At 48.3% G+C, this 26,099-nt stretch overlaps 4 protein-coding genes across 4 annotated transcripts; 2 read left to right on the forward strand and 2 right to left on the reverse strand.

Annotated features, from left to right (window-relative positions):
- Positions 1–2,937: 2,937 nt before the first annotated feature.
- N7446_010665 (uncharacterized protein) lies at positions 2,938–4,736 on the forward strand (the record flags this gene model as incomplete). Its single annotated transcript, XM_058519408.1, has 5 exons — positions 2,938–3,135; positions 3,190–3,237; positions 3,298–3,598; positions 3,660–4,003; positions 4,062–4,736. 5 exons carry the CDS (start codon positions 2,938–2,940, stop codon positions 4,734–4,736), a joined length of 1,566 nt encoding a protein of 521 aa, XP_058368246.1.
- Positions 4,737–8,240: 3,504 nt separating this feature from the next.
- Positions 8,241–9,557, reverse strand: N7446_010666 (nucleoside phosphorylase domain-containing protein; the record flags this gene model as incomplete). Its single annotated transcript, XM_058519409.1, has 1 exon — positions 8,241–9,557. The coding sequence occupies one exon, from the start codon at positions 9,555–9,557 to the stop codon at positions 8,241–8,243; it is 1,317 nt and encodes a 438-aa protein (XP_058368247.1).
- Positions 9,558–12,328: 2,771 nt separating this feature from the next.
- N7446_010667 (dynamin family protein) lies at positions 12,329–14,656 on the forward strand (the record flags this gene model as incomplete). Its single annotated transcript, XM_058519410.1, has 3 exons — positions 12,329–12,706; positions 12,761–13,366; positions 13,430–14,656. 3 exons carry the CDS (start codon positions 12,329–12,331, stop codon positions 14,654–14,656), a joined length of 2,211 nt encoding a protein of 736 aa, XP_058368248.1.
- Positions 14,657–21,156: 6,500 nt separating this feature from the next.
- Positions 21,157–22,686, reverse strand: N7446_010668 (uncharacterized protein; the record flags this gene model as incomplete). The annotated part of the gene is made up of 4 exons (XM_058519411.1): positions 21,157–21,703; positions 21,766–21,998; positions 22,067–22,128; positions 22,185–22,686. The coding sequence occupies 4 exons, from the start codon at positions 22,684–22,686 to the stop codon at positions 21,157–21,159; spliced, it is 1,344 nt and encodes a 447-aa protein (XP_058368249.1).
- Positions 22,687–26,099: the final 3,413 nt, after the last annotated feature.

The following is a 26,099-nucleotide window of genomic DNA, read 5'->3' on the forward strand; positions in this document are numbered from 1 at the left end:
GGACGGCTGAGCGGTACCTAGGCTATTGGCTGGATCCGGGTCTGGAATTCCACCATCACCGCGAGAAAGCGGTGGCCAAGGCCGGTGTCTCTCTCCACGCACTACGAAGCCTGGCAGGATCAACGTGGGGAGCCTCACTCTATGCAATGCGAAAGATCTACCAAGCGGTGATAATCCCGCAGATGCTCTTTGGGGTTTCCGCGTGGTATCAACCTATGCTCATCAGTCATTCCAAGGCACGCATAATCAGTCGGCCTTTCGTGGCAATCCAGAAGCAGGCAGCATGTCTCATCAGTGGAGCTTTCAGAACTACGGCAGCAGAGGCACTGAATGCAGAGCTTCACCTACCGCCTATTTCTGTTCACATGAATCGACTGGTGAAAGAAACGGCCCTTCGACTACGGACAGGACCAAAGTTCGCTGTCCCGCCAACGATGTTACGTCGACGACCGGCAGATGAGAGAGACTGGGCTGGATGGTCACCGATGGAGGCGCAAGCTTGGAAGGCGGGCGGATGTCTTATGGCTCCCCCGGATACTTTGACGAGGAAATGGGAGAGTCGAAAGGCATTCGTCCTGGCACCATGGCAAGCGCCACCAGAGGTAATCATCGAGGACAGAGAAGCTGCGGTGAACAATCACAACCAGATCCTGATGAAAGACCCAAGAGAAAGACCCTTGATTCTGTACACCGACGGGAGCGGAATTGATGGAAGGATCGGAGCGGCAGCGGTCGTGGACCTTGAGGATCAACATGCTCATAGCCAGATGGGAGATGATAATACGTCCACCGTATATGCGGCAGAGCTTCGAGCCATTGAGATGGCACTTGAAATGGTTCTGGAAAGCACAGAGCCATGGGCTAAGCAGGCGAAAAACGGGGTAGTCATCTTTGTAGACAGCCAAGCAGCGCTGAAGGCGCTGAGACGACCGCGGATGCCGTCAGGACAGGTCTATCTAGCAGGATGCCTCAACCTGATCCGACAACTTGCGGGCAGAAGCATTCGGACAGAACTCAGATGGATTCCTGCGCACCAAGGAGTCATTGGCAACGAGATCGTGGACCAACACGCAAAAGAAGCGGCGCAGGAACAGGACGGGCTGCATAACCCCTCAACCGAGACATATGTCTCGCAGCCGCAGCGAGACGACGAATTCGCAGAGAAGCGAAGCTGGAGTGGGACAGAACGTGGGCCAAGGAAGCGACCAGTCGTCCGACGAAACGCTTGATTGAAGCACCAACAAAGAAGACGCTGGAATACTGGACGGGCTTGCGCAAAGCGACGACATCGATTCTGATGCAGCTTAGAACTGGGCGAATTGGCCTAGGGGCTTACCTGAATCGTATCAACCGACGCGAAACAGCGCGGTGTGATTGCGATCTTGGCAGCCAAACAGTAACACACGTCCTACTGGAATGCCCCTTGCACCAGGACGAGCGAGACTGGATGAGAAGCGCTCTCTCATACCAGGGAGTCGCTCTCCACCGGGACGAACTCCTCACACGACCGGAGGCCCGCACAGTTGTGGCCGAATTCATGGTCAAGACCGGCCTCCTAGGCCAATTTCAGACAGTCGACCCTACGGCTCTGGGCGAGGAAGGGGACGACAAAGGAGCGGAGACAATGATCCCTTAGACAGTGTGACGGAAGAAGAAGGATGGCGCCCATTAGGAGTGCAGTGCCAGGTCCACTGTACTCCCTTGATCCAAGCGAGCGCGCAAGCGGCAGCCGACAAGACTGGACAGTTGGAGAGAAGAGGGCGTGGGAATGGTGTGTTGAAGCGGGACCCTGGTCCTACCCGCGACCAGGGGTAAATGACGTTCATTTTGGCTTTGTGTTTATCATGTTTGCATCCGTGCATTTCTTTTGTTTAGTTTACGTCTTTCGATTCGAGGGCGATTGATCAGAAATTCGCAAGGCGAGTTCCCTGACGGTCGCCCAGTGGGCTGGCGACCACCTTCCAGCTGTCGGCAGGCCTGACAGCACTCCCGCATAGCAGCATATATATAGAGCGAGCTACATCGGGCAAATGAATACATCATCATCATCATCATCATACTTCCGATGCGGCTGCAACACATTTCCCGCGCCGAAGGTCTCGTGTCAAACTAGTTTCAGTGTGCTTGCATTAGCGGAAGGGCTAATCAAGCGTCCACGATCATCCAGGCTCACTGACGCACGACATTTCGGGTCAGAGGCGCCAGGTATTTCCACATGGGTAGAGATTCAAGAGGTGCGTGCGTCACAAGGCACCTGCGAGCCATTTATAGCACCAAACTTCACGTTCTATTTTATCATGCAAAAAGTCTAAAGATCAGTAGAGAGCACAAAGTGTGAGTATAAAGGGTGAATTGACGGCTTGCTACGCGAAAATGCTCTGGGACTGGGCAGGTACTAGAACAGTGATCGCGGCGCAGGATCTGATCCCGGTTCATTGGAGACGCCTGGGGGGGCGAAGAAACGGGTGGGGCGGGAGAAGTTGACAAGCAGGTACGACCAAAACCCTGCCGCACTAAGCTCTCTATACAGCCTGGACAGAGCAGAGAACATTGCTTGGGGTCGGGTATTTTCGCTCGGCGGATAACAATAGATATTTGTGCTAAGAAATTCTCGAGCAGGCATGATCTCATATCTCTGAGGCTTATCACTAGTCAGTAGTAGCATATGCAATGCAGGTAGCCATGAAACGAAAATTGAGAGAAAGAACAAAAAGCTCCCGGCCAAACAGGAGACGGCACGTCACCTGATGAACTTAGCCTGACCGCCCAACTTGGCTTGACACATAAATACTTTCCCTCCCATATCCAGGCATCCCATTTCACCTTGTTAAAGCGCCCCATCTTCTTCTTTTCCATTCCTCGATTGAATGTGGTAGTTTGTAACAAATCTACTTGGCTTGTGGGACAGGCACATGCCGTCCGGGGGCATCTGACAAGATGCTGAGGGATTCGGATATAGATTCGTTAAACTGCCATCTATCATCTTTATCAACAGAGCAGCAGAAGCAACATGACAATCTCCAGGGCCTGCTGGGACAGTTCAAGAGCTTGTTAGATGACTACATCTCACTGAAAAGCGACTATGAGGAGGTGAAAGAAGGCCGAGACAAATACAAAAGACAAGCGCGAGGCCAGGTACGAATTGATAAACGCGCAGAAAGCAAGAGTCAAAGACTAACGGTCCACTAGGAGCGCAACCCTTTTGTGCTTGTCCTTGTAGACGGTGATGGATATCTCGTGAGTCTGCCTGCCTATTGCAAGTCGGCCTTGGGTATCGACTAACAAATTACCTTCTAGTTCAAGGACCACTTCTTGAAGAACCCTAGCGAAGGAGGCATCAACGCAGCCCGTGAGCTTAACGATTCCGTTAGGGAGCTTATGCACTCGACAATGGGGGTGCAAGCCGAGCAATGTCAAATCATGGTTCGTGTCTATGCAAATGTCCTCGGATTATCGAAAGCTCTAGCCAGAGCTGGTCTTATGGGCCACGAGGCTCGGGCCTTGTCGCCCTTTACTTCGACCTTTACACGTGCACAGGCGTTGTTCGATTTTGTCGATGCTGTAGAGAAGAAGGAGGGCAGCGATTACAAAATCAGAGGTATTGAGCAGTTTGCACCCTGTAACATTGTTCATGGACTAATTCGTGCTCCAAAATTAAGAAATGTTCCGTCTATTTGCGGAGCTGAATCAATGCCGCCACATCTATTTTGCTGGCTGCCACGACACTGGATACGGTTCGCTGCTGACTCCCTATAGAGGTAGAAGTGACCGTATCACTCTCATCAAAGCCGCCGGTTTCCATCGGGAATTCGAAGCCCTGGACCTGCCTATCAAGGAACTTCCTACCGTATTCATGGACACTCCCCTACTTAACAGCAAGCCGCCAACCGGCCCAGCCGCTAGCAAGGCTATCAGCGGTACCCACACGTCCAATGGTACGAATGGCTCAAATGGTACGCACGGCACAAATAGAATTAAAACAGTCTGCAAGCACTTTCAAAAGGTGTGTATCTGTGCTGGAGAGGGTATTTCAACTAGACAGGCCGCTAACACGGAATCAGGGTATCTGCAAGTTCGGCAATAGTTGCAACAAGCAACACTTCATGCCAAACCAGTCGTTGAATCACACGCCTAACCCACCCTCGTCTAAATACTCTGGTGATTCACCCGTACACGATTCACCAAAACATCTATGGTCCTCCCCTACAGTTGGCCGCACCGAGGAATTCTTTAGAACCGCGCTACCCCTGCCAAGCATCAAAACCGAGGAATTTATCCCCGTCACTAAGGATGGGCACCGAATCGACCCATACATCCCTTCCCCGCCAGGAGCGGCCTTCGATGAATACCACTCTCGAGCAAAAGAAGCCAAGGTCTGCAACAGCTATCACCTGTCGGGAGAATGTGGTGATATGAGCTGCCCGTATGACCACAGCGATGTGTCTGACACGATCATTGAGGTTCTGCGATTTATGCTCCTCCAGAACCCCTGCTCTCGAGCCGGCGCGTGCCGATCCATCAAATGCTACATGGGCCATCTATGCCAGAAGCCCGGGTGCAAGGCCGTCAAGAGCTGGCAATGCCGCTTCAACCAGGCTGCACACACTCTTGATCTTAAGGTCGCTCGATGGGATGTGCCATTAGACCAGAGTAAAATTGACCAATGGTCCATCAGCGATGACTCTCCCCAAGCGCCTTCACCGAGATCTTTCATCGCCGCTTGGAGTCGCGATTAGATCTCGCACAAGGGAAACAACATTTTTTTTTTCTTATGCTCGCCTACTGACGACTAGTTCTCATAGCCGGGGATGTCTCTGTATGTGTGAGAAAAAACATGTCAGATTACTACGGCAACGTGTGGGTGATTGGTGCTAAACAAAGGACGCATTTAAGAAGGTTACCGCAGCGGGATAAAAACAGGTCGGAAACATCAGGCTATCCAGGATCTTTTGGGCCAGCATTATTCGTTTCCTGATCCATTTTCATTACCTACACTGTAAGTGCGGGTAATCTCATGGTAAACAGAAAAGTGTCCTAACACTGTCCTCTCGATTACTACTGCATTTACTCAATCAATTAGAATGACTTGGCTCGAAGTTCTACATGCACATGTTCAATTGAATGATCTCAAGTAGCCGGAGGCATTCCCCATCATCCAATTGGCTCCGATGCCGCCCGTTGCCAGTGATTCCGGTGGCTATGGGAGGCTCTCCGCTCACCGACCAACAGGTAAAACTTGGAACACAACTTCTTGACTCAAAATTTGTCCTATTTGTGAATTCAAAATATGAATGCCATTCAAGTTGTGATTTACGAGCGCGAGAGTCCCCGTGATCGACGGCAACTTCACCGGCAGATATCTGAGAAGGTCAGCTGGTGCCAAAATCACGCAAAGAAATGCCAATACCGAGTAGAGATGCCGTTTGAAATACTCCCAAGTTGCCTCGACAGTGAAGTTTTTTCAGACGCCTGGCGGACCGCTGGCACGGGTCAGCTGAAGGTCATGCAGGGCAGATACGATTTGCCAACATAATTCAGGAGCACATTGAGCGAGCTATTGACCACTACCATCGATTATTTCCTCAAATGGGACCACCGCTGTGATCATTCGATTAGTTGCCGCCCATGCCGAACGATCATTGAGCTCGGCAATGCGCTTCACAATACTTGGTGGCCTGCGGGTGAAGAGTGGTTACAGAAACGGCGCTGAGCCTGTTTATCAGGGACCGGCCTAGCTTGTCATGCAGCGCGATGCATGACCTACGGATATTAAACAATTTCCTCTTCGCAAATGTCTGGGCAACTTGACTGGGTGTTCAGATAGATGCGTGCTTATAAGTCTCTTGCTTTTCAGAGCAGATTGATAAATTGAGCACAGAGTACAAAGCTGGAGACGTTGCCGTGTGAGATTCTGATGCTGATCGCAGATTGGGTAAGTTCCAGCGTGTTTGTTTTGTTGATCCAGGCACTGACCGCCCGCCAGCTGACACAGCTACCACCCTCGTTCTTAGCCGAGCCTCGTCCAGATTGTATTCAGTTTTGGTTCCTCGAATATACCGTACCATTTCATTCTGTGCAGCAAGTGAATGGGCGCTGAATTTGTTGAATGTCGACCCCTTCTTTCTTTATTTTGGTCCTTCACAACCCACGGACTGTCTCCAGCACGCGCGGCACCTGCAGACAGGGCTCCATTCCATCTTGTTCGGTTTAATCGATGTGCATACTACAATATCTTTCGTGCGGCGGGCCTGCTAGAGTCCCCCGCCTCAGTTCGAGCTTCGGAAGAGGCGACGGCGCACCAGCAACTCCTGGACGACGTGAAAGATCAATGCAGCTGATATTCACCTATTTGAAGCCGAATAGCTTGAGCACTTTCGAGTCCGTAAGCTGGTAGCCGTTCATCTAGATCTGTGATTGTCTAGCAATAGATTGCGACTAGGGACATCCCAGCGGGAGTTCTCGACCAGGGAGGCTATCCTAGCCGGTATCAAGAGTGCCTCACTCGCCTCTCGCTCGTCACGGGCGGCACGTGCCCTCAATCATCGCAGGAATCTAACATCCGACTGAGGTTGGTTTGTTGCGACAGTGCATCCGTAAGAACCGGAGCCGCCTGGATCATATGTCCATCGGCTTCATTTCATCTTCTTTTGCCCGTGCTCTGTGCTGGGATGGGCTACTACAGCCGGAGCCGGAGGTCGAGGGTACAGGGCTCGGCAGCACAAGAAACGGGGATACAGGGATCGGGAATCTGATAGCTCTTCCCGCTCTGTCCACGCTGTCATTGTCAAAGGTGGCCCTGCCCCCAGATATCTCGTCAGGATACAATGCGATATTCTGATCTCTGTGAGCGCTCACGCTGTGGGACTGCCCGAATCAGCTGCGTCTCGTGCAGTTACTGTCTCGGTCACAAAAGCCGCTACAACTGGCGCATTTTGAATTCTCTTTGATTATCTGCTGCACGAACCGGGCGAAGGGTGTAGCCTCTCTGCGGTTGTACAGCTCTTATGTTCGTATCGTGGGCTGCAGCATCTGCATCTGAGGTTGTCTAATTTCCCAGCGTCGAAACCCCACATCCAGGACGCCATCAGACACTGCCAGCCCACGTTGGAGATCTTTGTCTACCGTGAGCGCCAACTCGCTCCCATCGATGCTGATGTCTTGTTTGAGGATGATCGGGATGTGTCACCCGCGTGAGTAACAAACTCGTCTGCCATTGTAGACCTGGGCCAGGTGTCTGCTCTGGGTCTGTGTGCTAGGCCATCTGCGGCTGTAAGTTCTCCTCAGTCCAGTAAGCGTGTGCCCGCTAATGAGAACAGCATCTGTGCCTTCGACCCACGGCCAAGCATTCCCAGCTTCAGATTCTACATCTGCGGGTCCGCAGCCTCAATCGAATCCACCGAGACATCGCGCGAGAGATTACCATCTTTCTACATGATACGCGCAAAGGATACTCACGGCATCCTCGTTCGTGCTGGGGTTCCGTGAACCGGAATGCCTCCAATGATAACCACCAATACGGTCCTATTTTCGATGAGTACTTTTATAGGTCACAATTCGAGTATATAGACCCGCAACAGGGAGTCCTCGCGTCTTTTGCAGCGATTGCAGATGCCGAGAGTCTCATATCATTTGCTGAATGGGCATTTAGCCCGACGGACTGCTGGCTCTGCAGGTCCTCGCGTTTGGGCCCTCCCTGTCAGCTATTGCAATAATCTGCCTATGCCAGTGCTGCATTCTCATCATGCTGTCTGCCTGATGCAGTCTTCCTTCCTGTGACTCGCCTGTCGTTCTGCCTCGCCTACTTACCCGTCCTTTGCACCAATTCCTTTTGCGTGCCTCTACCTTTTGTTTTACATCCTTTGCTTTTGAAAATCTGCCTACTCTTTGCCAACGAGATTGCTAAGTAAGACAAAGTTATGATTCGTTGTGCTTGAGTTGTGGAAGCTCTTTGCTATGTAACGAATTATTCGTTGTCTGGACTACAGGCCTAGAAGATCGACTAGCCTACGAGCGTTAGTCAACTCCGGCAGCATTTAATCCTATTTGGATCCTTTTACAGAGGCTACTATGACTGGATTTCATCCAAATTCGTGATATCTGGTAAATATTGTGAAATTTGGCAAAACATGCATCATGATTCAGCAGAAGAGGTGACAGATATGTGTTTTCTATACCTGAGTGGTGTGTATTGTCCCAAGTGGCTCCTTGTCATATCCTGCAGCAGTTGCTGCCGCATAGCACTACTGCCATGCCTTATTTCTGTGCGAATCTGAGTAGTTCCAAATTCCTCGAATCACAATGCAAGGGAACAAATTGATCAATCCCATGGTTTCCATCTCAATGCAGTAAATGACCCTTTGGCGGGAAACAGCGTCGAGGGCAAGACCACTATTGATGACTGAACTGGTCCATCCAATAGGACCATAAAAGACAGCAGGTCTGCCTCTATGCTTCGGCCGTGGTATCACTTGAGGAGGGTCACATTCAAGACAATTTGGCATGCCTTTATTATGATGCTCGTAATATGGTGGCAAGAGCAAGTCGCCTTCAGGGTCTGGAAAGGAGAACGGAAGACGCATAGCCGGATTCGCCTCTAGCATTTCTTCAATATGACGTTGAATCTCATTCCTCCTTCTTATATGTCGAGCTTGCAGTGTCGCAAGTGCGTTTCCGAGTTCTCTTGGTGGCGTCTCAAGTGTACCAGTCTCAGCAAAGCTCTCCCCACTTCCTTTCAAGAGCATAACACCTCCTGAAGAAGACACGGGGGAACCAACCATTACATCGCCGATGCGTATATCAATTTGATGGTTTGGAACTCCTCCGGCAACTCCAACCAGCAGCCGAATCCTTATATTTGGAAAACTGCGGAGCATCCCCGATACAGCAGTGTTTGCAACCCCAGTCTCCATGGCTCCTGCAGGTATGCAGAGAAGGACAACATTGTGTCTCTGCATTCCCCCTAGTGTGTAGGTGTTTGTATCATTTTCAACCTGTGGAAGAGCCGAATGTTGTTCGTCCAGCATCCCTTCAGCCACTGCATATTCTAGAGGACGAGTACAGACCCATCCTACAGTATAGTCTTCATGTGTAAATCTTGCAGAAGTTCCCCATGAGGCTGCGACTTGAGTTTCACGTAACGAAAGTGCCTCTAACGCCAAGCGCTTTGCCTTCCGTGAGATAGAGCGGGTGTCTTCCCAGACCTCAGCAGCTGTCATGCCCGAATCTGGATCGAGATCTTGCTCGATCTGCTTCTCCAGGATTTGCATTTCAAGGGGAGTTAATTGGTCTTCCTGGCCATCCGAAGCTATGCGAGAATCTGCAAGGTCGGTCGAACTTTGAGGATTAAGGCTAGCCTCTGTTGGTGGAACTACTTCGGTGTCGCCAGGGTTGCTTGAGTTTTCCGACACATCTTGAAAAGAGATAAGTGCGGATTGGCCAGTTAAACCGAGATAGTCATCGTACGACTGCTCACTTGTCCCTGTAATGGGGAAGATCCTGCCTCCAGGGCTGCTGCACAGTGATGCGTTAATCGCAGCCACTGAGTTTTCGAGGGACATTCTCATAATACTAAAATTATTAACGTCTTAACAAGTCGCAAGACTTCATGTACTCACTACATAATCGGGGGTGTTCTGTCCTTCGTGGTTTGCAAGTTGGCTAAGTCAAGTGCTGTATTAAGAATCCTGTGTTGATTCCTGAGTGCGTCTAAATAGAACAGCAACTTTTTCTTATCACAAAATACCCATTTAACTCAGAAACCAAACAGCTTGAGCTTCTTGGGGCTTTGTTTGAACCGGATAAAGAAGGAATCCAGTGTGTTCTGTAGGCGATGGAAAGGCTGGAGAATCTTATCACAAATGTCGACAACATCCTTTATTAAGCTTCGTGAATTGAATGGCACATCGGGTGCCGCTAATATCTGCGCTCTGATATGACTTAGCAGTTGGGAAAATTGATTGATTTCCTCTGCATATAGCCGGACCTCCTTTCCTGCAGAACCGATGCAGTCCGCAATTTGATATAATCCCCTGACAACCTGGAAACCCAGGGTGACAATTCCAACAATGCTAGCCGCAACGCTGAGCGGATCAGCCATCATAATAACAAAATGCGTAAGCTAACTTTCGAACCACTTGAACGGATGGAGAAGGCCAGATGTGTTGTACCAGTTTTCGAAACAGCTACCCCGTCTTATCAAGTGACAACTTGATATGGATTTAATATAGGCTTGTTTCTGAGGTAACTGAAAGTTGTCAAAGTTGTGATTATCTACATAGTAACAAGGTCCTGTCCTTACTTATATGAGTAGCTAAAGGCGGGGGCGGGGGAAGGCTGGGCTGAAAGCCCCAGGTTCTCGGAGCATTATAATTCCTTACTTTCTTCAACAAAATCCAAGCTAGGCAACGCTTACCAATCAACTGTTTCTTGCCCTCACTTCCTGTCTCTCCTTTATGGCGTTTCAGGGCCACAGCGTGCGCAGCGCGCGTCACCAGTCGTTTCGACAGTTGGATCCCATGTCACGTGATGTGTATGGAGCTGTAGGAGTGGTTGCCTAACAGGCAGCCGCTCCGCTTGGCAGCAGGAGAATGAGCTGCTGCAATTTCCTTTCTTACTGATCAGTCATCACACTTGTACCTTAATCCAGGGTTCCAACTTCGACGAGGTGTCAGCGTAATGAATTACACACACACACACACACACACACACACACACACACATACATACTGTAAAAGAATTCACGGTAGTGCTCCAAGCGCCGCACGTATGAGGATCCTGAAGAGTCTATATTATGGTATAAGGCTTCTGATATCAAAATTCATTGGGCTAACCTGAAAAACTCATCAGCCACTCAACCTGATATTCAGAATTTGGAATTTCTTGACGTATGGTTCCATATGGCCTCGACTCGTACCTCGGAGTCTGAACACACCGGTACTCCTCTCTCCACAGTAGCATGCGTCGGTCCCTTCAGGCGTGTTTTCTACCACAGAGCAACTCTCGCTGCCCAATTTTGCTGCCCCTCATTCGGTTGGCTTTTGTATGGTCTCATATCGGCTCCCCACACTGGTTAGGTGGCAACAAGCTACTGGTTGATTCTTACTACAAACCACTCACCGTGATATATAATGTGCTATTTAGCGCAGGCCAACTCCGAGCTTGCACTAAGATTGCCAGTATCTGCTGTACAGATCGCTAGGTCAGAGCTATTTAAAAAGGAAAATTCAAAGAGTACGATCACCGTTCATTGAAATACTCAATTACTAACTAAAAGCCGAAGACTCATCCGATATCCAGAATTTCACTTTTTTATTGGACATGATCGACGGAAGCTGACAATCCACGCTGGTCTTGTTCATAACTTATCAGCACCTTTGGATGCTCTAATGAACAATGGTTGCATGAAAGAGGCGATATCCGGAACTGCTACTATAGATGACGTGGAAGAGGAAACTTTTGTCGCTTTTTGTAAGTTTGGTTATAAAGGCAAGTACATGTACAGTGCCCACTACTACGAGTTATTGTGTCGCTCCATAGAGACGCGACGGTGGTTATTGTTGTGCCAGGTTTGGCACTCGATTCCAATACCGCTAAAGGTACAACAAGATACGTCTACTCCCCTCATACCACTCTGTCCGTCCTGCAGAGATGACAGTAGCCGCAGTAAGGCGCATCCAACAACATTCCATATCCCAACCTCGACATTCCAAGGTCCTTTTCACAATCTCCTTCCTGTTGCCCAGCTGGGTCTGGACTTCGTGCCAGATTCTGTCTATTAAATGCAGAGCATGTCCTTCCTCTAGATACCTGCTACCCCGATATAAAGGGTAACTGCATTGTTTCTCAGCTGTCATTTCCTCCTCCGATACCGGCGCGATTTTCCTCAACTACATCGCAGCTGGTTTTACCGAAACCCGCCGAACGCGCTTTCACTGATCTGTGCGGCACTTCCACGGGACGGTACGTATGTTCGCGTTCGCCCCCTTCATACCATCACTCCGAACTCTGCTAATCACACGCAGCTACCGTCAGAACATATTCAGTTCTCGACTTCGCTTCTCCCCTCGTGACTTAAACAACATTCCCTCCTGCGCATCTATTTTTTACATACGCCATTCCTCGCGGCACATTTCCTCCCTTCATAGCCCTCAGGTCAGGTACGCAGACATGGGTTTTTTTGAGTCCTTCGACCGCTTGGCTAAGGTGGAAGTATAATACAGCTCTTCGACTTAATTTCCTTCTCACTTCAATTATATCACGAATTCCGTGTTTTTCCGGCCCTTTCTCTCTCATTCGGACTGTCTTATCTTCCCAATTATTATCAGAAATCATGGTAGTCAAAGAGGTTGAATGTATCACTTTGGCAGACCCTGAGCTGCTTGAAAAAATTGATCAACTATTTGCTTGCAATATCGGAGAATACATCGACCTTCCACAGCTTGTGGTAGTGGGCGACCAGTCAAGCGGGAAGAGCTCAGTCCTGGAGGGCTTGACCAAGTTGAGCTTCCCCCGTGATAGCCGTCTCTGCACTCGCTTCGCGACGCAGATCATCTTCCAGCGAAAAGTCAATCTCGTTGGTCGAGAGATCTCTGCTTCCATAATTCCCGCACCGGGTCTGGACACCGACGAGGAACAGAAACTCAGGGATTGGAATGCTACTGGTCTGCAGGCTCTCAGCGTAGAAGGGTTTGCTAACATGATGAAAGAGGTAGACTTTTTAAATTTCCTCCTACTTTCTCAGAATGTACCCTGACTTGACTAGGTCCATAAAGTCTTGAATCTCCGTGATTTGCAAAGCATTGCAACCTTTGGACAGCCGACGTTTTCCAACAGCGTTCTCCGGCTTGAGATTTGTGGTCCCAAGGAGGATCATCTGAGTGTGATTGACGTCCCAGGGATATTCAAAAACACAGTCCCTGGAGTCACCACAAAGGAAGATATAGCGCTCGTCCGTGACATGGTCTATAATTATATGAACAACCCACGCTCTGTCATGTTGACCGTTGTTCCAGCAAATGTGGACATTGCCACACAGGAAATCATCGAGATAGCCCGCGAAATCGATCCAACAGGCGAAAGAACTCTGCCCATTATGACCAAGATCGATCTCGTCGATCAAGGAACCCAACACAGAGTAATAGATATGATCGAAGACCAAAATACGAGCGATCAGCTTGGGTGGGTTGTTGTTCGGAACCTGGGACAACAGGAGCTCGAGGATGGGAATGTCGACCGAGATCTTCTGGAGCGAAAGTGGCATCAAACTTCTCCTTGGAACCGCGTGCGGGCTGAGAACTTTGGCATCAATGCTTTGAAAAAGCGTCTCCAAGAGGTTCTCACGTCACATGTGCGCCGCACATTTCCATTGGTAGGTATTCTCAAAAGGCCTCACGATAGTTCCAGACCTTATTAATGACCTCTGTGACTCTAGGTACGTTCGGAAACTACCAAGAGGCTCAATGTGGCACGAAAAGCTCTTCAGTCGCTTGGAACTGAGCGACAGACCCCAGAGCAGCAGCGCATGGCTCTTCTGGACATTGTTTCGTCTTTTCAAAATGTCACACAGCTGGCACTCGCCGCAAACTACGGTGTAGATGACATATTTGATACAGAACAGGATGTTCGTTTGGCAACCATGGTCTCCAGCAGAAACGTGGACTTTTCGGACCACGTTTCCACATGGGGCCATGAATTCGCGTTCACCGATACTTTCAAGACAGACAAAGTACCTGATGAAGAGTCAGAAGGGCCGGAAGGCTCGGAAGTGTCGGCAGATTCATCCTTGGAATCCATTGAGAAAGTCCCTCCAGCGAAACAGAACGGAGTTAATTTCATTCTAAGCCGCAGGATTCAGGAGGATGAAGAATTGCAGGAAATTCTGCACGATGCTGTCAACATCTCTGGAGCTAAAAATGGTATTTCCATCTGGATGGACACAGTCTATTGTGAATCCCGTGGCTTCGAAATCGGCACCTTCAATCATAGCTTGCTGTCGGCTTTGATGAAAAAGCAATCCGCGAAATGGTCCACCCTAGCGCAAGGATACATCAGCGATGTGATCGCCATAGTCCATCGATTCATAAAAAAAGTACTCCTTGCTGTTTGTGGTGATATCAGGATCTCGACCAACATCCTCACTCGCCTTTGGGATGAATTAACCGGCAAATACAGACAGGCTATCTCACATGTTGAATTTCTGTTGAAAATAGAACGTGGAGGAACACCAATGACTTTGAACCATTACTTGAACGATAATCTCCAAAAGTGCCGACAAAAAAGATTCAAAGAAGCGCTGGCCGGGAAGACCCTGGAAAACTGTTCACATGGAGAAGTTATCCGAGTCAGCGACCTCTCATACCGTGACAACATGAGTAATGCCGAGCATACTGTCCAAGATCTTCATGACATTCTACAGGCGTACTATAAATTGGCCCGCAAAAGATTTGTCGACAATGTTTGCATGCAAGGAGCAGACCATTTCCTCGTTACTGGTCCGGAAGCTCCCATGAAACTGTTATCTCCATCATGGGTCAATAGTCTCTCGGACAAGTTTCTGGAGGAGATTGCCGGGGAGGAAGCCAACACAAAGCGGAAACGGCTACAGCTGCAGAAGGAAATAACCGACTTGGAAGCTGGTAGGAAGATCCTCCTGGGCTGATCATGAAGAAGCTGAAGTGATCAAGAAGAGAAGTGGAACATTCATACTGCTAGATGGTTATTTACATTGGAGTGACCGTGTGTTAGTTCGAATATCGTCAGCAATATGTCAGCAAGAGAACCAAGGCCAATGAGCAAAGATTTGCCTGAGTATCAAAATATTGCGAACAGATTCATGCACATATTATGCTTCGCCACGTCGTGCTGGGCAAGCTCGCTAGGGTATCGAATTGTCGATCGCATGTGGTACATATGTTGTGTTAGTGTTCTCCAGATGTTCATCTGAGTCGTCTTCTATCGCATAATCTAGTGGAAAGAAGCAGACATAGCAAACATTGTGAGTTAGTGACATCGGAGGCAAAATTAACTGAAGATTCGCCATGTGAAAAGCGAGAAGAGGACCACAGCACATTTGTTGTTAGTCAGAGGGGAATTTTGAGATACAAACTTACCAACCTCACCGCCTGGTACTACGAATTCTTCGGCAAATATCTAAAGACGATCGTTTGTTGAATGATCCCCACCATCTTCTTCTAGTGGTAGCTGCCTTCTAGCATGCCTATCATCGGGATCAGCAGGGTAGTTATCAACGTCCGTCAAAAAGCGCTGGCAGGAAAGCCCTTGCTCGGATTCGCGACTGAACATCTGTGAAGTAAGTTCCAATTGTGGGTTCCACCGGAGCTTCACCTTTCTGGTCACAAGAGCTGGCTAACCTTTGCAGAGGAATTTCGTTCGCATCGGGGCTGGGAAAAACTGCTCTAGTGCTCTTTTGTCATGTTAAAACGGTGCCGTATCCGGAATGTTGTGCACAACCCAGAAGCTTTGCTTTTATAGATGACGGATGCTTTATGAGGAGCACCATTATAGTTAATCAATTGACTCAATCGCTGGATCTCATCCGTAGATACGGTTTAGAACTGTGTGAATGAAGATTTAAAGCTTTGATTCCGCGCGTCGTCAATGATTGGCCACTAGCGTGGCGGAATCCCCCAAACAAGCTGAGAAGACCAGCACAAGGGGGCTGACAGACTGTCTAACCAAAGCACGCATCCCTGCCAAGAGGGAGGAAATTGTCCAATCACACGGGTCCAGATCAAGGCTCGCTGGCCAAAGTATGTTGCCGCTTCTTTGTTTGCTATGGAGACTTCAATCGCTAGCGCCGGGATCGGGAAGGTGCATACGGCTGGTCTCAAAAATGGTCGCGGGGGCCTTCGCCTTTCGATTGCCAACGCATCGTTTATCTAGCAAACAAAGAAAATAGGTTTGCGAGCTGGCCACTTAATTCCGTTGCATCACCCACCTCCTCACTATGCCTTCCTCTCCATAGACGCAAACGTGAATCATCTTTTCCGACGTATTTGTGTCTTATTTACCCTTCATGACAGCAAAAATATCCCTACCGCCACTACGGCCGACCGTCAAAGACAATATTTCCCAGCTACAGCTACTACCTTCATTATGTCGAAAGCGACGGAATGTCTCCCTCGCTTGTTCAGAGTGTCGCCAAAAACGGACAAAGGTAGGAGAGTAATAAATTCATTCTTGTCCAGTGCTAAAAGGATCTAGTGTTCCGGCACAACCCCATGCGCGAACTGTACGGCGAAAGGATGTCAATGCATATATGATCCCAGCAGTGATCGCAGGCGCAAGTCTTATAGCGGCGAGTCATCCGCATTGCGTCAAGCATTGCTCTACACCGTAGTTAGGCTTCGCTCTGGAACGGCGGACAACGTGGAATTGTTTCTTTCAGAGATTCGGAGCTTGCAAACCGACCGGGATGGTGTTCTTTTCCTCCTGCAGGAGAGCAGGGTGCCCAATGTCGGATGTTAGCTGAACGGAGATAGAAAATAGAAGAATGGCGAAGGGCTTGCGCATGGGGCTCATCTCTAGTATATATCTTATTTAGAGTAACTTACTGTATACCTTACGAAACCGGAATATCCATATCTCGAGACTATCCCAAACACGGGTTGGCTGATCTCGGCGTTCTGATTTGGAGAAAGAATCGAAGAGCGTAGGTGGTGACGCCGGTTTCGAGACGCATTGTACCTCTTCTTGCACATTCAACCAGTCCATCTATTTCTTGTGTCTCTTTATTTTTGCACCCTACACCAGGGAAGCCGCCTAAACCGCCTATTCAGAAGCCACAGTCATCAAATCTGCTTGCAAGCATAAAATTCAGCGACGACTTCGGGTACAAAACTGTCTGAACCGTGCATATCACGCCAACGCATCGGAAACAGAAGCCAAAACCGCGCTTTTTATATCTTAGATAGTCATGAGTAAGCATAACGTGACTCAAGTAGATATCATTGCCAACGATGATAACAACGATCCTGGTGATAGCGGATCCCGTGGCATGAAGCATTCTCCCAATTTGTGCTCAATAGCCTGCTCTAGTAGATGAAGGTTTTGGTATGTAGTACCCCTAGTAACACCATGCTGCCTGCCATACACGTGGATATAGTGAACCATCCTTGTTTAATTTGCTGGGAGAGCAACCCCTCTGGTTCCGTGGAATTGACTGAGTTTATATGTTTCCATTATACCCTGTATATAAGGTTCTAAAACCGGTATACCGGTTTAGATACATCTATTCAACAAGAAGTCTCGTATCCAGTTGATCTGCTTGCAAAGGGGCAGAGTGAATTTCTATTGTGGATGGCCTTGAGCTCGTTCGACAATAGAAGCCACCTTTGTTCTATAACAATTTCGTCTTCAGCTATTGGAGCGCGAACATTCGATCGAAAAAAGATTATGTGAGGTGGGGTTGGTAAACACGCCTTGAAAGGCAAACTAATGAGTCCATCTATATATTGCTTGGATGAGAAACTATAAGGATAAATTGTGTAATTTTTTTGTTTATTTCATCTGGTGGGAAGGGTGGCCGCTGAATCTCCCTTCCGACCTAAACAACAAATGTGCCACTTAGTGCTAGAACACTGTACGCCAACAAGTCATCATTGTAAGCAATTTGCATGACCATGGAAACACACGTGGCTTTTTACGCTACGCCTTGCCGCAAAGACAAAGATAATGATAGCCATTTCGGTGCAGAGAGTAAGTACAGGTTAATTTGTCTCAAGGAAAACTACTTATTTCCAAATTAGGCGGAGTGCAACTGAAAGACAGCAATCTACAACAAGAATCAGAACCGGGGCAAGAATCAGAGCCAGAACCAGCCAGGGCCAAAAGTTGTATACCCCTGCGAGTGCGAGTGGGGAACGCTCAACAAGAAAGCGCAAAGAAAGTACTACTGTTCTTCATTTCCGCTAGAGATCGAATACGCGAAATCAATCTATGTCCAATGTCCATATAAACGCCAATGGAATCAGTTTAGACGTCTTCACTTTGTTGGAGATGAGGCCACAATTTCTCCTAGCCCCGACCTTCTTGCTCATGCAAAGGTATATGTGTTTGCGACACGATATCTCGTTGACCCATTAAGAGAACAGTGCTTGAAGTCACTGCATCGCGACCTTTGCAAGTTTTCTCTTAGCGGGCGCATGACACATATCCTTGACCTGCTGGAATATACCTATGAGCAGACAGGCAGACAAGAGCCAAATGGATGTTGTTCCCTTAGAATGTTGGTCGTTCTCTATATCTCATGTGAGGCGCGAACACTGGTGGAGAATTCTCGATTTCGGCATATTTTGGATGATCATGGGGAAATGGCCTCTGATCTTGTTGCGAAGCTTGTCGAATAAGGGGCTTGCGATATGCTCTGAAGGGAACAGTGATAATCTGTTTTCGACTTCGGCTGTCTGACTTTGGTGTCATCAGAAGTTCTTGACCAAATCCCGATCTGTCGTGTCGCCGATCCATGTCGCAAGTGGCACAAGACTCCCGAGGTCAGTGCCCATGGGTGGTGGGTCGACTATTCCCCTTTCACACAATCACAATGACAGCGATTCTTCAATTCCTAGCTCCGCCCCGGGTCACGAGAAGATCGAAATCGACACCTGGTAAACCCTTAATTCCAACCTATTGTGCATTAACTAAATAACCAACTAACTAATAACTAGCCCTGGAGTTCCACGGGCTATGAAGCTATGCCTCTCAGTAGATAAATTTATCATCCTTTTTCATTATCTCGTTCCTCGGTCTTAGACTATATGTTTGTAGCCCTCGCATGCTAAGACTCCGTTTTCGTTCGAAATATAGTTGTCTATAAAAGTCAAATACCGAACAGCGTTTATAATTAGAAGATAATGAACTGCATACTTAGGTCAATTCGAGCTTTGCTTGTACCACTGCAATTGGCGGAAACTATGGAACCTTCTAACTCGATGTTGGTGCATGAATAACCCATACCCCCGCTGATCATGATTGAAAGAATAGATTAGCTTTGCTTTGATGATTATTTCCATCACAAATAACGGGGCAATTGATACTTTCTCTGCGCCACTATGCTGCCGTTAATATTGACACAGCACATATTTAGTGGCATCCTACATGATTGCCAGAAACCATGTATCATAGCTACAGCTCTACAGCTTTGGCAATCTAAAGTTGGATTGTTTTTATTACCATCAAAATATTGAATGCTACAGTCTTCAACGGTTGATGCATAACCCGAAGAAGCCCACACGGCTGGCAAAGTTAAGAAGATAATGGCAAGAATACGGGTGTTCATGACGAGACAAATCCCGGTCTAACAGATCTACCAAGAAGCACTGGAATGTCGAGATGTCAAAAGATTTTAATACTTGACCCAAAGATCGAGTTTAGACACGGAGCACCAAAGTAGCCGAGTTAGCCAATATTAGCCTATTGAAACCACGGCAGATGCAATCGAGCAGCCAAATAAGCCTCCACACCCAACAATGCGTACCTGTAGGTTACTAGTCCGTCGATTCACTTTTTAGAGCACCTAAAAATGGACAATTTCGTTACAACTGTATCCCTTGTAACCGCTTTCTTTACCAAGAACGGCTGGAAGCCAGCCATGCGATTGTGTTTTATGGGCGTCATCCTCAGCGTCCTTTGTTTTGGCCTGCAGTTAGAACCCCCTACAACAAAATTCGAAAACAGATTCCTACTGACAAATTGTTTCTTGGACTATATTGGACCATGATTTGGCAGGTTGTACAGAGAGAGGAGCTAGATGATTAAGCCAGTGCTAAGGTAGCAGGGTCTGTTACACGTATGGAGGAATTTGGTGGACGATTGAAGGTTATTTTCGGAACTGGGTCCCAGTCTGAGGGTAACCGAACTTGCCGTACCCAGCAAACGCCATTTTTGGATTCCTTATGAACTATATATACGTCGTATGTAATACATTCGAACACGACCGGCATCTTTGGGGAAAGGAAAGACGCAGAGTCCTGGATAAGTATGTGCCTGTCAGAACTCCACCTGATGGTGTGCGGAAGCGGAAGTCGTTGTGACCTCGTGTTTCCCGAACGGGCGTCTTACAAGGACACGTACACATATGACGTCGTTTAGGAGATGAGTCAATACACTTACGATCATAATGAGCTGGCGTGATTGGAACTGGGATTGCGTCACTACCGGAGCACGCTAACTCTAGTAGGTGAAAAATTCAAAGCAGACATCTTCGAATCATGACTAGTAAGAGTCAAAAACAGATTCCCCTCTGGACACCACGCGCTGTTTCTCAGGCTGTAACCGGAACCCCGCTAGTCCATAATACGTTACTCAGTAAACAACCCCTATCTATCTTTGTTGCGTATTATAGTATATTAAATTTCACCATCGAATGAGTTATTGTAAAGTACCGTAAACACACTAGGACGTGTGCTAAGCGGGGTGTAGCGGCGAAGCTATTTTTAATAGTTTCCGACTTAAATGCCTCGATTCGCGCGGACGGGTAGGCTTCGAGGAAGTCTAGCCTAGCAATATGGTTGATTCTAGCACGAATTTTTGACTCGCTAAGCCGACTGTACGCGCGCTTTAACACCGCAAAACAGCCGATATCGAGAGGCTGTAAAAGGTGAGACGAGTGCGGAGGCTACAAATTGCGATAATATCGTTTTTTTCGCAATTTGATCGAATTCCGGTGTTAAATGGCTTCCGTGGCCGTCGTCGAGTATCAAATTCCATACTTCCCCTTCGTACGCGAAGAAGTAGACGGAATAAAGAGCTTTTTAAGCCACCGAAGACCAATTTCATCAGAAGTCCAGCCGTTCGGACTAACCTCAAGGCGCCAATCGTCCGGGAGGCCGTCGAACCAAGATTCGATAAAGACTTTGCCTTTAAAAATCACGCACGGAGGAAGCGCCCAACCCGACGCGTTATACACTCAATTGTAGTCACCCACGCGCGATTTCCGGGTTGTAAAAGTGCTCGCCGACCGTAGTATTCCTTTCTCGTAATAACCTTTGCGCGCGCGTAATTATAGCCTTTCGAGAATCGGGAGGAGAGGATTGGATGCCTTTTCACGAAGTTTGTAACCCAATGATTGCCGACCGAAGGATCTCGCCCCGCTTCTGGTACAGCTGGTAAGTCCGCGCTCAACAAGATCTAAGCGGCCACTCAGAGTCCCAGAACGTCAGATTGGAATGCTGGCCAGTACTGATCTCGCGCCCACTCGACCAGCTTCTGGAGCGCCATTGATAGCTTATAGATGCCCAGTAAGGATTCAGTTTCACCCAACAGTAATCGCTCAAACGTCTGCGCCTTGCCGCCCTCGTTCAACGCAGTTGCCACAAACCACCAGTGGTGCTGCATGACGATGATACCAGGAAGAAATTCAATCTGACACGAGAATGTCAAAAGATTCATGTCTTGTTTGGCCCAGCACAGACTACGCCACTGGGCCGAGTGCCATGTAGCCACCTGCAGCAGTGCGGTCTCGTACCCTATACTGGGACCTTTGGTCTCGATAGAAATAGCAATGGGGTACTTGGTCAAGTCAGCCCAGTCTGTATGGTTGATTGACTTTCCCGGGCGTTTTTTGCAGAGCGACTCGATCGTCCGGTATTGCGGGGAGTTTGTCTTGGGCTCAATACAGAAGCAGTAGTCGACCATCTTGCTCCGCGAATTGATGGGTTGGTATTCGGGGGCGATCTGGGCAGTGAGGCTGCGCGAGGGTTAACAGGGATGATCAACTGGCCAGAAAACGAGAAAAGAAGTTGCGCATACCAGCACCGATAGTCTACGATATCATCTTTGCACGGACCGTCTCGTAAAACCCAGTTCAAAACGCGCGAGTGCACATCGTTATTCCAAGATGATTCGGGGTGGTTGTTCTTAAAACATCGTCTTGCCAAATCATAGATCTGCCGCACGGTGCTCAGATCGGGGAAACACGTCGTTCCCAGTCCCAGACGATCTCCAAAGTTCCAAAACTCGAAAGAATCGTCGTCCTTCATAAGCTGTGAATGTGAGTATGAGTATGAACTAAGCTAGCCATTGCAGGGCAGCGGAGGGGCGCGGCTCGTACCTCGTCTTGCAGCTCTTTGGGAAGGATGCCGAAACCACCATTAATCATCTTCAATTCTTCAGCTAAAGCATGTAGTGACTTTGGTTTCTTGTCGTCGCGGAGGCTTGCCCTAAAAAACCCGTCTCCTCTAGCTCTGCTTTTCGTAGCTGCTTCGTGGGGGACAAATTGCGAGAAATTTTAGAGGCTTTGGAGGAGGCCAATGACGGAGATGTCCTGGACTGAGAGGGTGATGAAGGTAGAGACACGCCGTGATCTAGAGCGGCCGTCGGTGATCGTCGAGGGCGAGGGGTGAGTTCTGTGTGAAGAAGAGAGAGTTCCGTGGACTGTCTTGCTTGTCTTGCATCATCCACCGGTCGGCCGTCGTCAAGGTCCCGGGGGCGCTTGCTGGTCATGCTGAGGTACCTCTGTCGAGGCACAGATCCAGATCCGGAAGTCGAGGGCGTTTGCAGACGTGATCTAGGATCGTTTCCCTTGACCTGTATCTTTCCAAAATCGCTATGGATAGATTCGTTGGGCGCGCACCCATTGTTCAATCTCGGTCGCTTGGGCGGTCGCTCGCAGGATTGATCATTAGTCGAGTCAACAGAGTGAAGCCAGTCCAGTATACAGTCGTCGCGCATAGTTTGAATTCATGTAGAATAGAGATAAGAAAAGGATGGGTTGGATTGGGTCATTGGCGTGGAGGTTCACTGGTCTCACTGGCTGAGAGTGCAGCGTTGAATCTCGTGATTACGTATGCCGGCAAACTTGGTGATTCATGGCAATGCGCGTCACCAGGGAAACAACCCACAACATGTGGGGCGTGAGAACAACACACTCGAAATATAACATATCAGCGTGAGCGCCCACAGGAACGAGCAACCTTGTCGAGGGATATCGAACATATACCCCTGAGCCCCGATCTCGCCTTAATCATTGCGAGCATGAGCCCCTGACCGCCCTACGACTCGACAGTTGTGGGAAAGAACACAACTGAGCCGAGTCCGTGCCATGCTTTGGGGACCAATTTTCAAGCTGGCCGCAGCAACAGTCCAAATGACGACATAGCAATCAAAATTCTCGAAAAGGCGCTTTCTTTCATGAAGAGGAATAATGGGGCAGTGGTTCGACGATATAATGTGGTTCGTTTTGAAGGTAAAGTTCCTTTCCACCTAGCTAACTCTTTCGCCAGAGCGAGTTCGAGCTGCACAACGCACACCGGGATCTTTCCGCAGAATTTCTATTCACGGCTGGTGGGCTTCACCGGACCATAAGCGAGCTGTCTGGAACGCGATAAGACGGCATTTATGGATCATTGAAACAGGGCTGACCTTTTGGGTAGCAAGTAACAGCTGGATAGCTTGTTCCACCGATCATCTTGAAGGCGTCTTGAGACAAGCGACTTGCTGTTCATAATACGTCAATTTGCTGCATCAGCTATCAATTCAAGAAAAGGGATGATATACAAGAACATGCCGTTTTCCTGGGATGGTTAGCTGGGTTAGGAGTTGTCGCAACTGCTACTTGCTCGGTTCTGGTTCCCCCTTAGTTCCATCGTGCGTACACGCTACGGCTTATTGTGCAGGGAATGCACTGTCACTGCCCCTGATGCGCTGACGATTTAACAGTTTTGCACCACGTTCGAAGGGCAGCAAGTTGCTCCAGAAGATTTGGGCTTTTGTCGCGCTGCTGAAATTGAGTATCGAGGGAAGACTGGATGTGCATACGAATCGACTATATCACTTTGCGAGGCATATCGAGGAAGTATTCCACGTTAACATGTCCCAAAATTGGACAGACGGACAGTATATTGGAGAATTCCTAACCCAAGAAATGGCAATCTCCAACAGAGTGGCCACGACAGTCATTTCCGCATCGGTAATCCTTGATCGAACCACATGTCAGTGGGCATATGTTATTTAATCACCCTTTTCCTTTATGGCATACTATTTGTCTCGGTGATAGCAAACTACATGTTGGGGTAAATTATGTGGTATTGATCAGATTGAGCTTCCCGCACTTCTGGGGAACAGGATATACTGCATTCACACGTGTTGTCCATCACAAGCAGCCTGTAGGGCATGTCCGTTTATCGGCCCCGGGCATTCATATCCACTCCGCGCTCGAAAAACACCTGCACAGTCTAGTCCTGCCCTCCGACACAAGCTAATTTATTGCATAACTCAACATTTCGGACTTTATCCCAATATTAGACTTAAAACTGACACCTTTTTGAAGTGAATCTGCCGACGGGATGGGTGCCCATCTTGGGATTGCATTTGCGTCCTTTCTCTTGTCATAATTGAGTATTATCGGGGACTGCTGTTCTTGACCTCAAATCGGGGTATCAATTTTGATGACGCAGGACTGAGCCGAACTCGTTAATATTTGAGCATGAGGATCTAACAAGAGACTTCTGCATGGGTCTCTGGATCACCTATTTGTCATAAAGCCTGAACAATGCAAGGACTGACTGCGGTTGAGGAGGATGACATCCAGCGTTTGGAGTCCTTAGCTCTCAATGAACGAAAGGTGAGTTTCATTTTGTTGGGCATATATGTAACTTACTGACCGCCGATGAATCAGATCAAGAATATCGCGGCAATTGCACGTGCTCTCGCTGAGGCAGATACGGCGCAGGTCAACTACAAAAAAATTTGGAATTAGCGCAACCAAACAGAAAAATTTCTAAGACCTTTGGCAAGCAGGCCCTGTTGACGATATTTATGTCTAACGGCATAGACTGTGAACTTCTGCGGGTCATTTGCTGTTCGTGTTTACGGCGCCGAACCTAAATAGCGATGAACTCGGTTAGTACACGACAGTCTGATGTACCAGAATTGAATGCCAGTCTGCAATGCTCTTTTAATGGCCTTGTACTGGTATATCATTCCGAGAAGTCCTCAAGTTCGAGGGTCCGGTTCGCATAGTAAGTCCGGCGGTGCCAAAGCATATGAATGAGTGCTCTTCGCCTCGAATATACGGGTGACGATGTAGTTTACATAACTGGGCATCAGAACATCATCAACCGGCTTCTCAAATCATTGGACCATGTTCAGGGCGTACAGTCATTTGAGTGGTTCAAACTCGAAAACAAAATGCCCTATTGGGTCCGAATCAACAAAAATTCCTAAGGCAAGGATTTCAACTACAAACCTATTGGTAACGCCCGATGTGACTGGTACTTACCCGAAAAGAATGTAAACATTGTGAGTGCGGAGTTGCTATACCGTTCATTCCACTGACAGGCTTTTAGTCTTGTGCATAAAATGGCATATTGACAAGTTTGCCAGGATTACTTCGAGCAGGAGGAGGCTTCGAAGATCAAAATGAGCCATAATCAGTATGCCGAAAGAGTCTAAAGACTTTGCAGTCACTATATATCTATTGATTCTCCTCAATACCAGGACTCAGGCGATGTCCATGAAGACCCTTTGGGCGTCACGGATCAGAACCATTGAAGGCCAGGCCAACACGTTTTTCAGCAGATTTCCAGATCACAAATTGCCGCATGGGTGGACTCCTGAATCTACATACCACAGTTTCCAACTTCTTCTGAGGTATCTCGAACTAGAATGGAACGATGCCTGTCTGGGTGCTAGTGACGAAATTGGAAACCTCGTGAGATGCCAAGTATATCTAGATAATATCCACATTGTCGCTAAGTTTGTGCATTTTTAGCGAGAGAAGCAAGTAAGCCAAGGCGGAACAGACATGCAATTTGTTAATAGTCTTGCCAACAATGCGCGCGCACGAGCTCATCTTCGAAAACACTTGGATAACAGTAAATCCACACACCATTTCAGCGTCACTCAAGCTAACTGTGTGCTGACAGTGCTGAGTCATTCTTGTTTAGTTCTTTTCCTTCTCTCTCACATTTGTACCTGTATGTTACAAGAATCACAGCCTCGAGACTAAAGCGTGGGCTCGCATACTTCAAGAGACTTAATGACGAACCCATACGAAATTTCTCTGGTATGAACGTGAATTTGCTCAGATCCACGTAGATTGAAGGTGGTACTGTATCGCCAGAGATAAGACTCACCTACGACAC

Source organism: Penicillium canescens (genome assembly GCF_028828765.1).
Source record: "Penicillium canescens strain IBT 15451 chromosome Unknown utg000007l_segment0_segment0, whole genome shotgun sequence".
Lineage (NCBI taxonomy): Eukaryota > Fungi > Ascomycota > Eurotiomycetes > Eurotiales > Aspergillaceae > Penicillium > Penicillium canescens.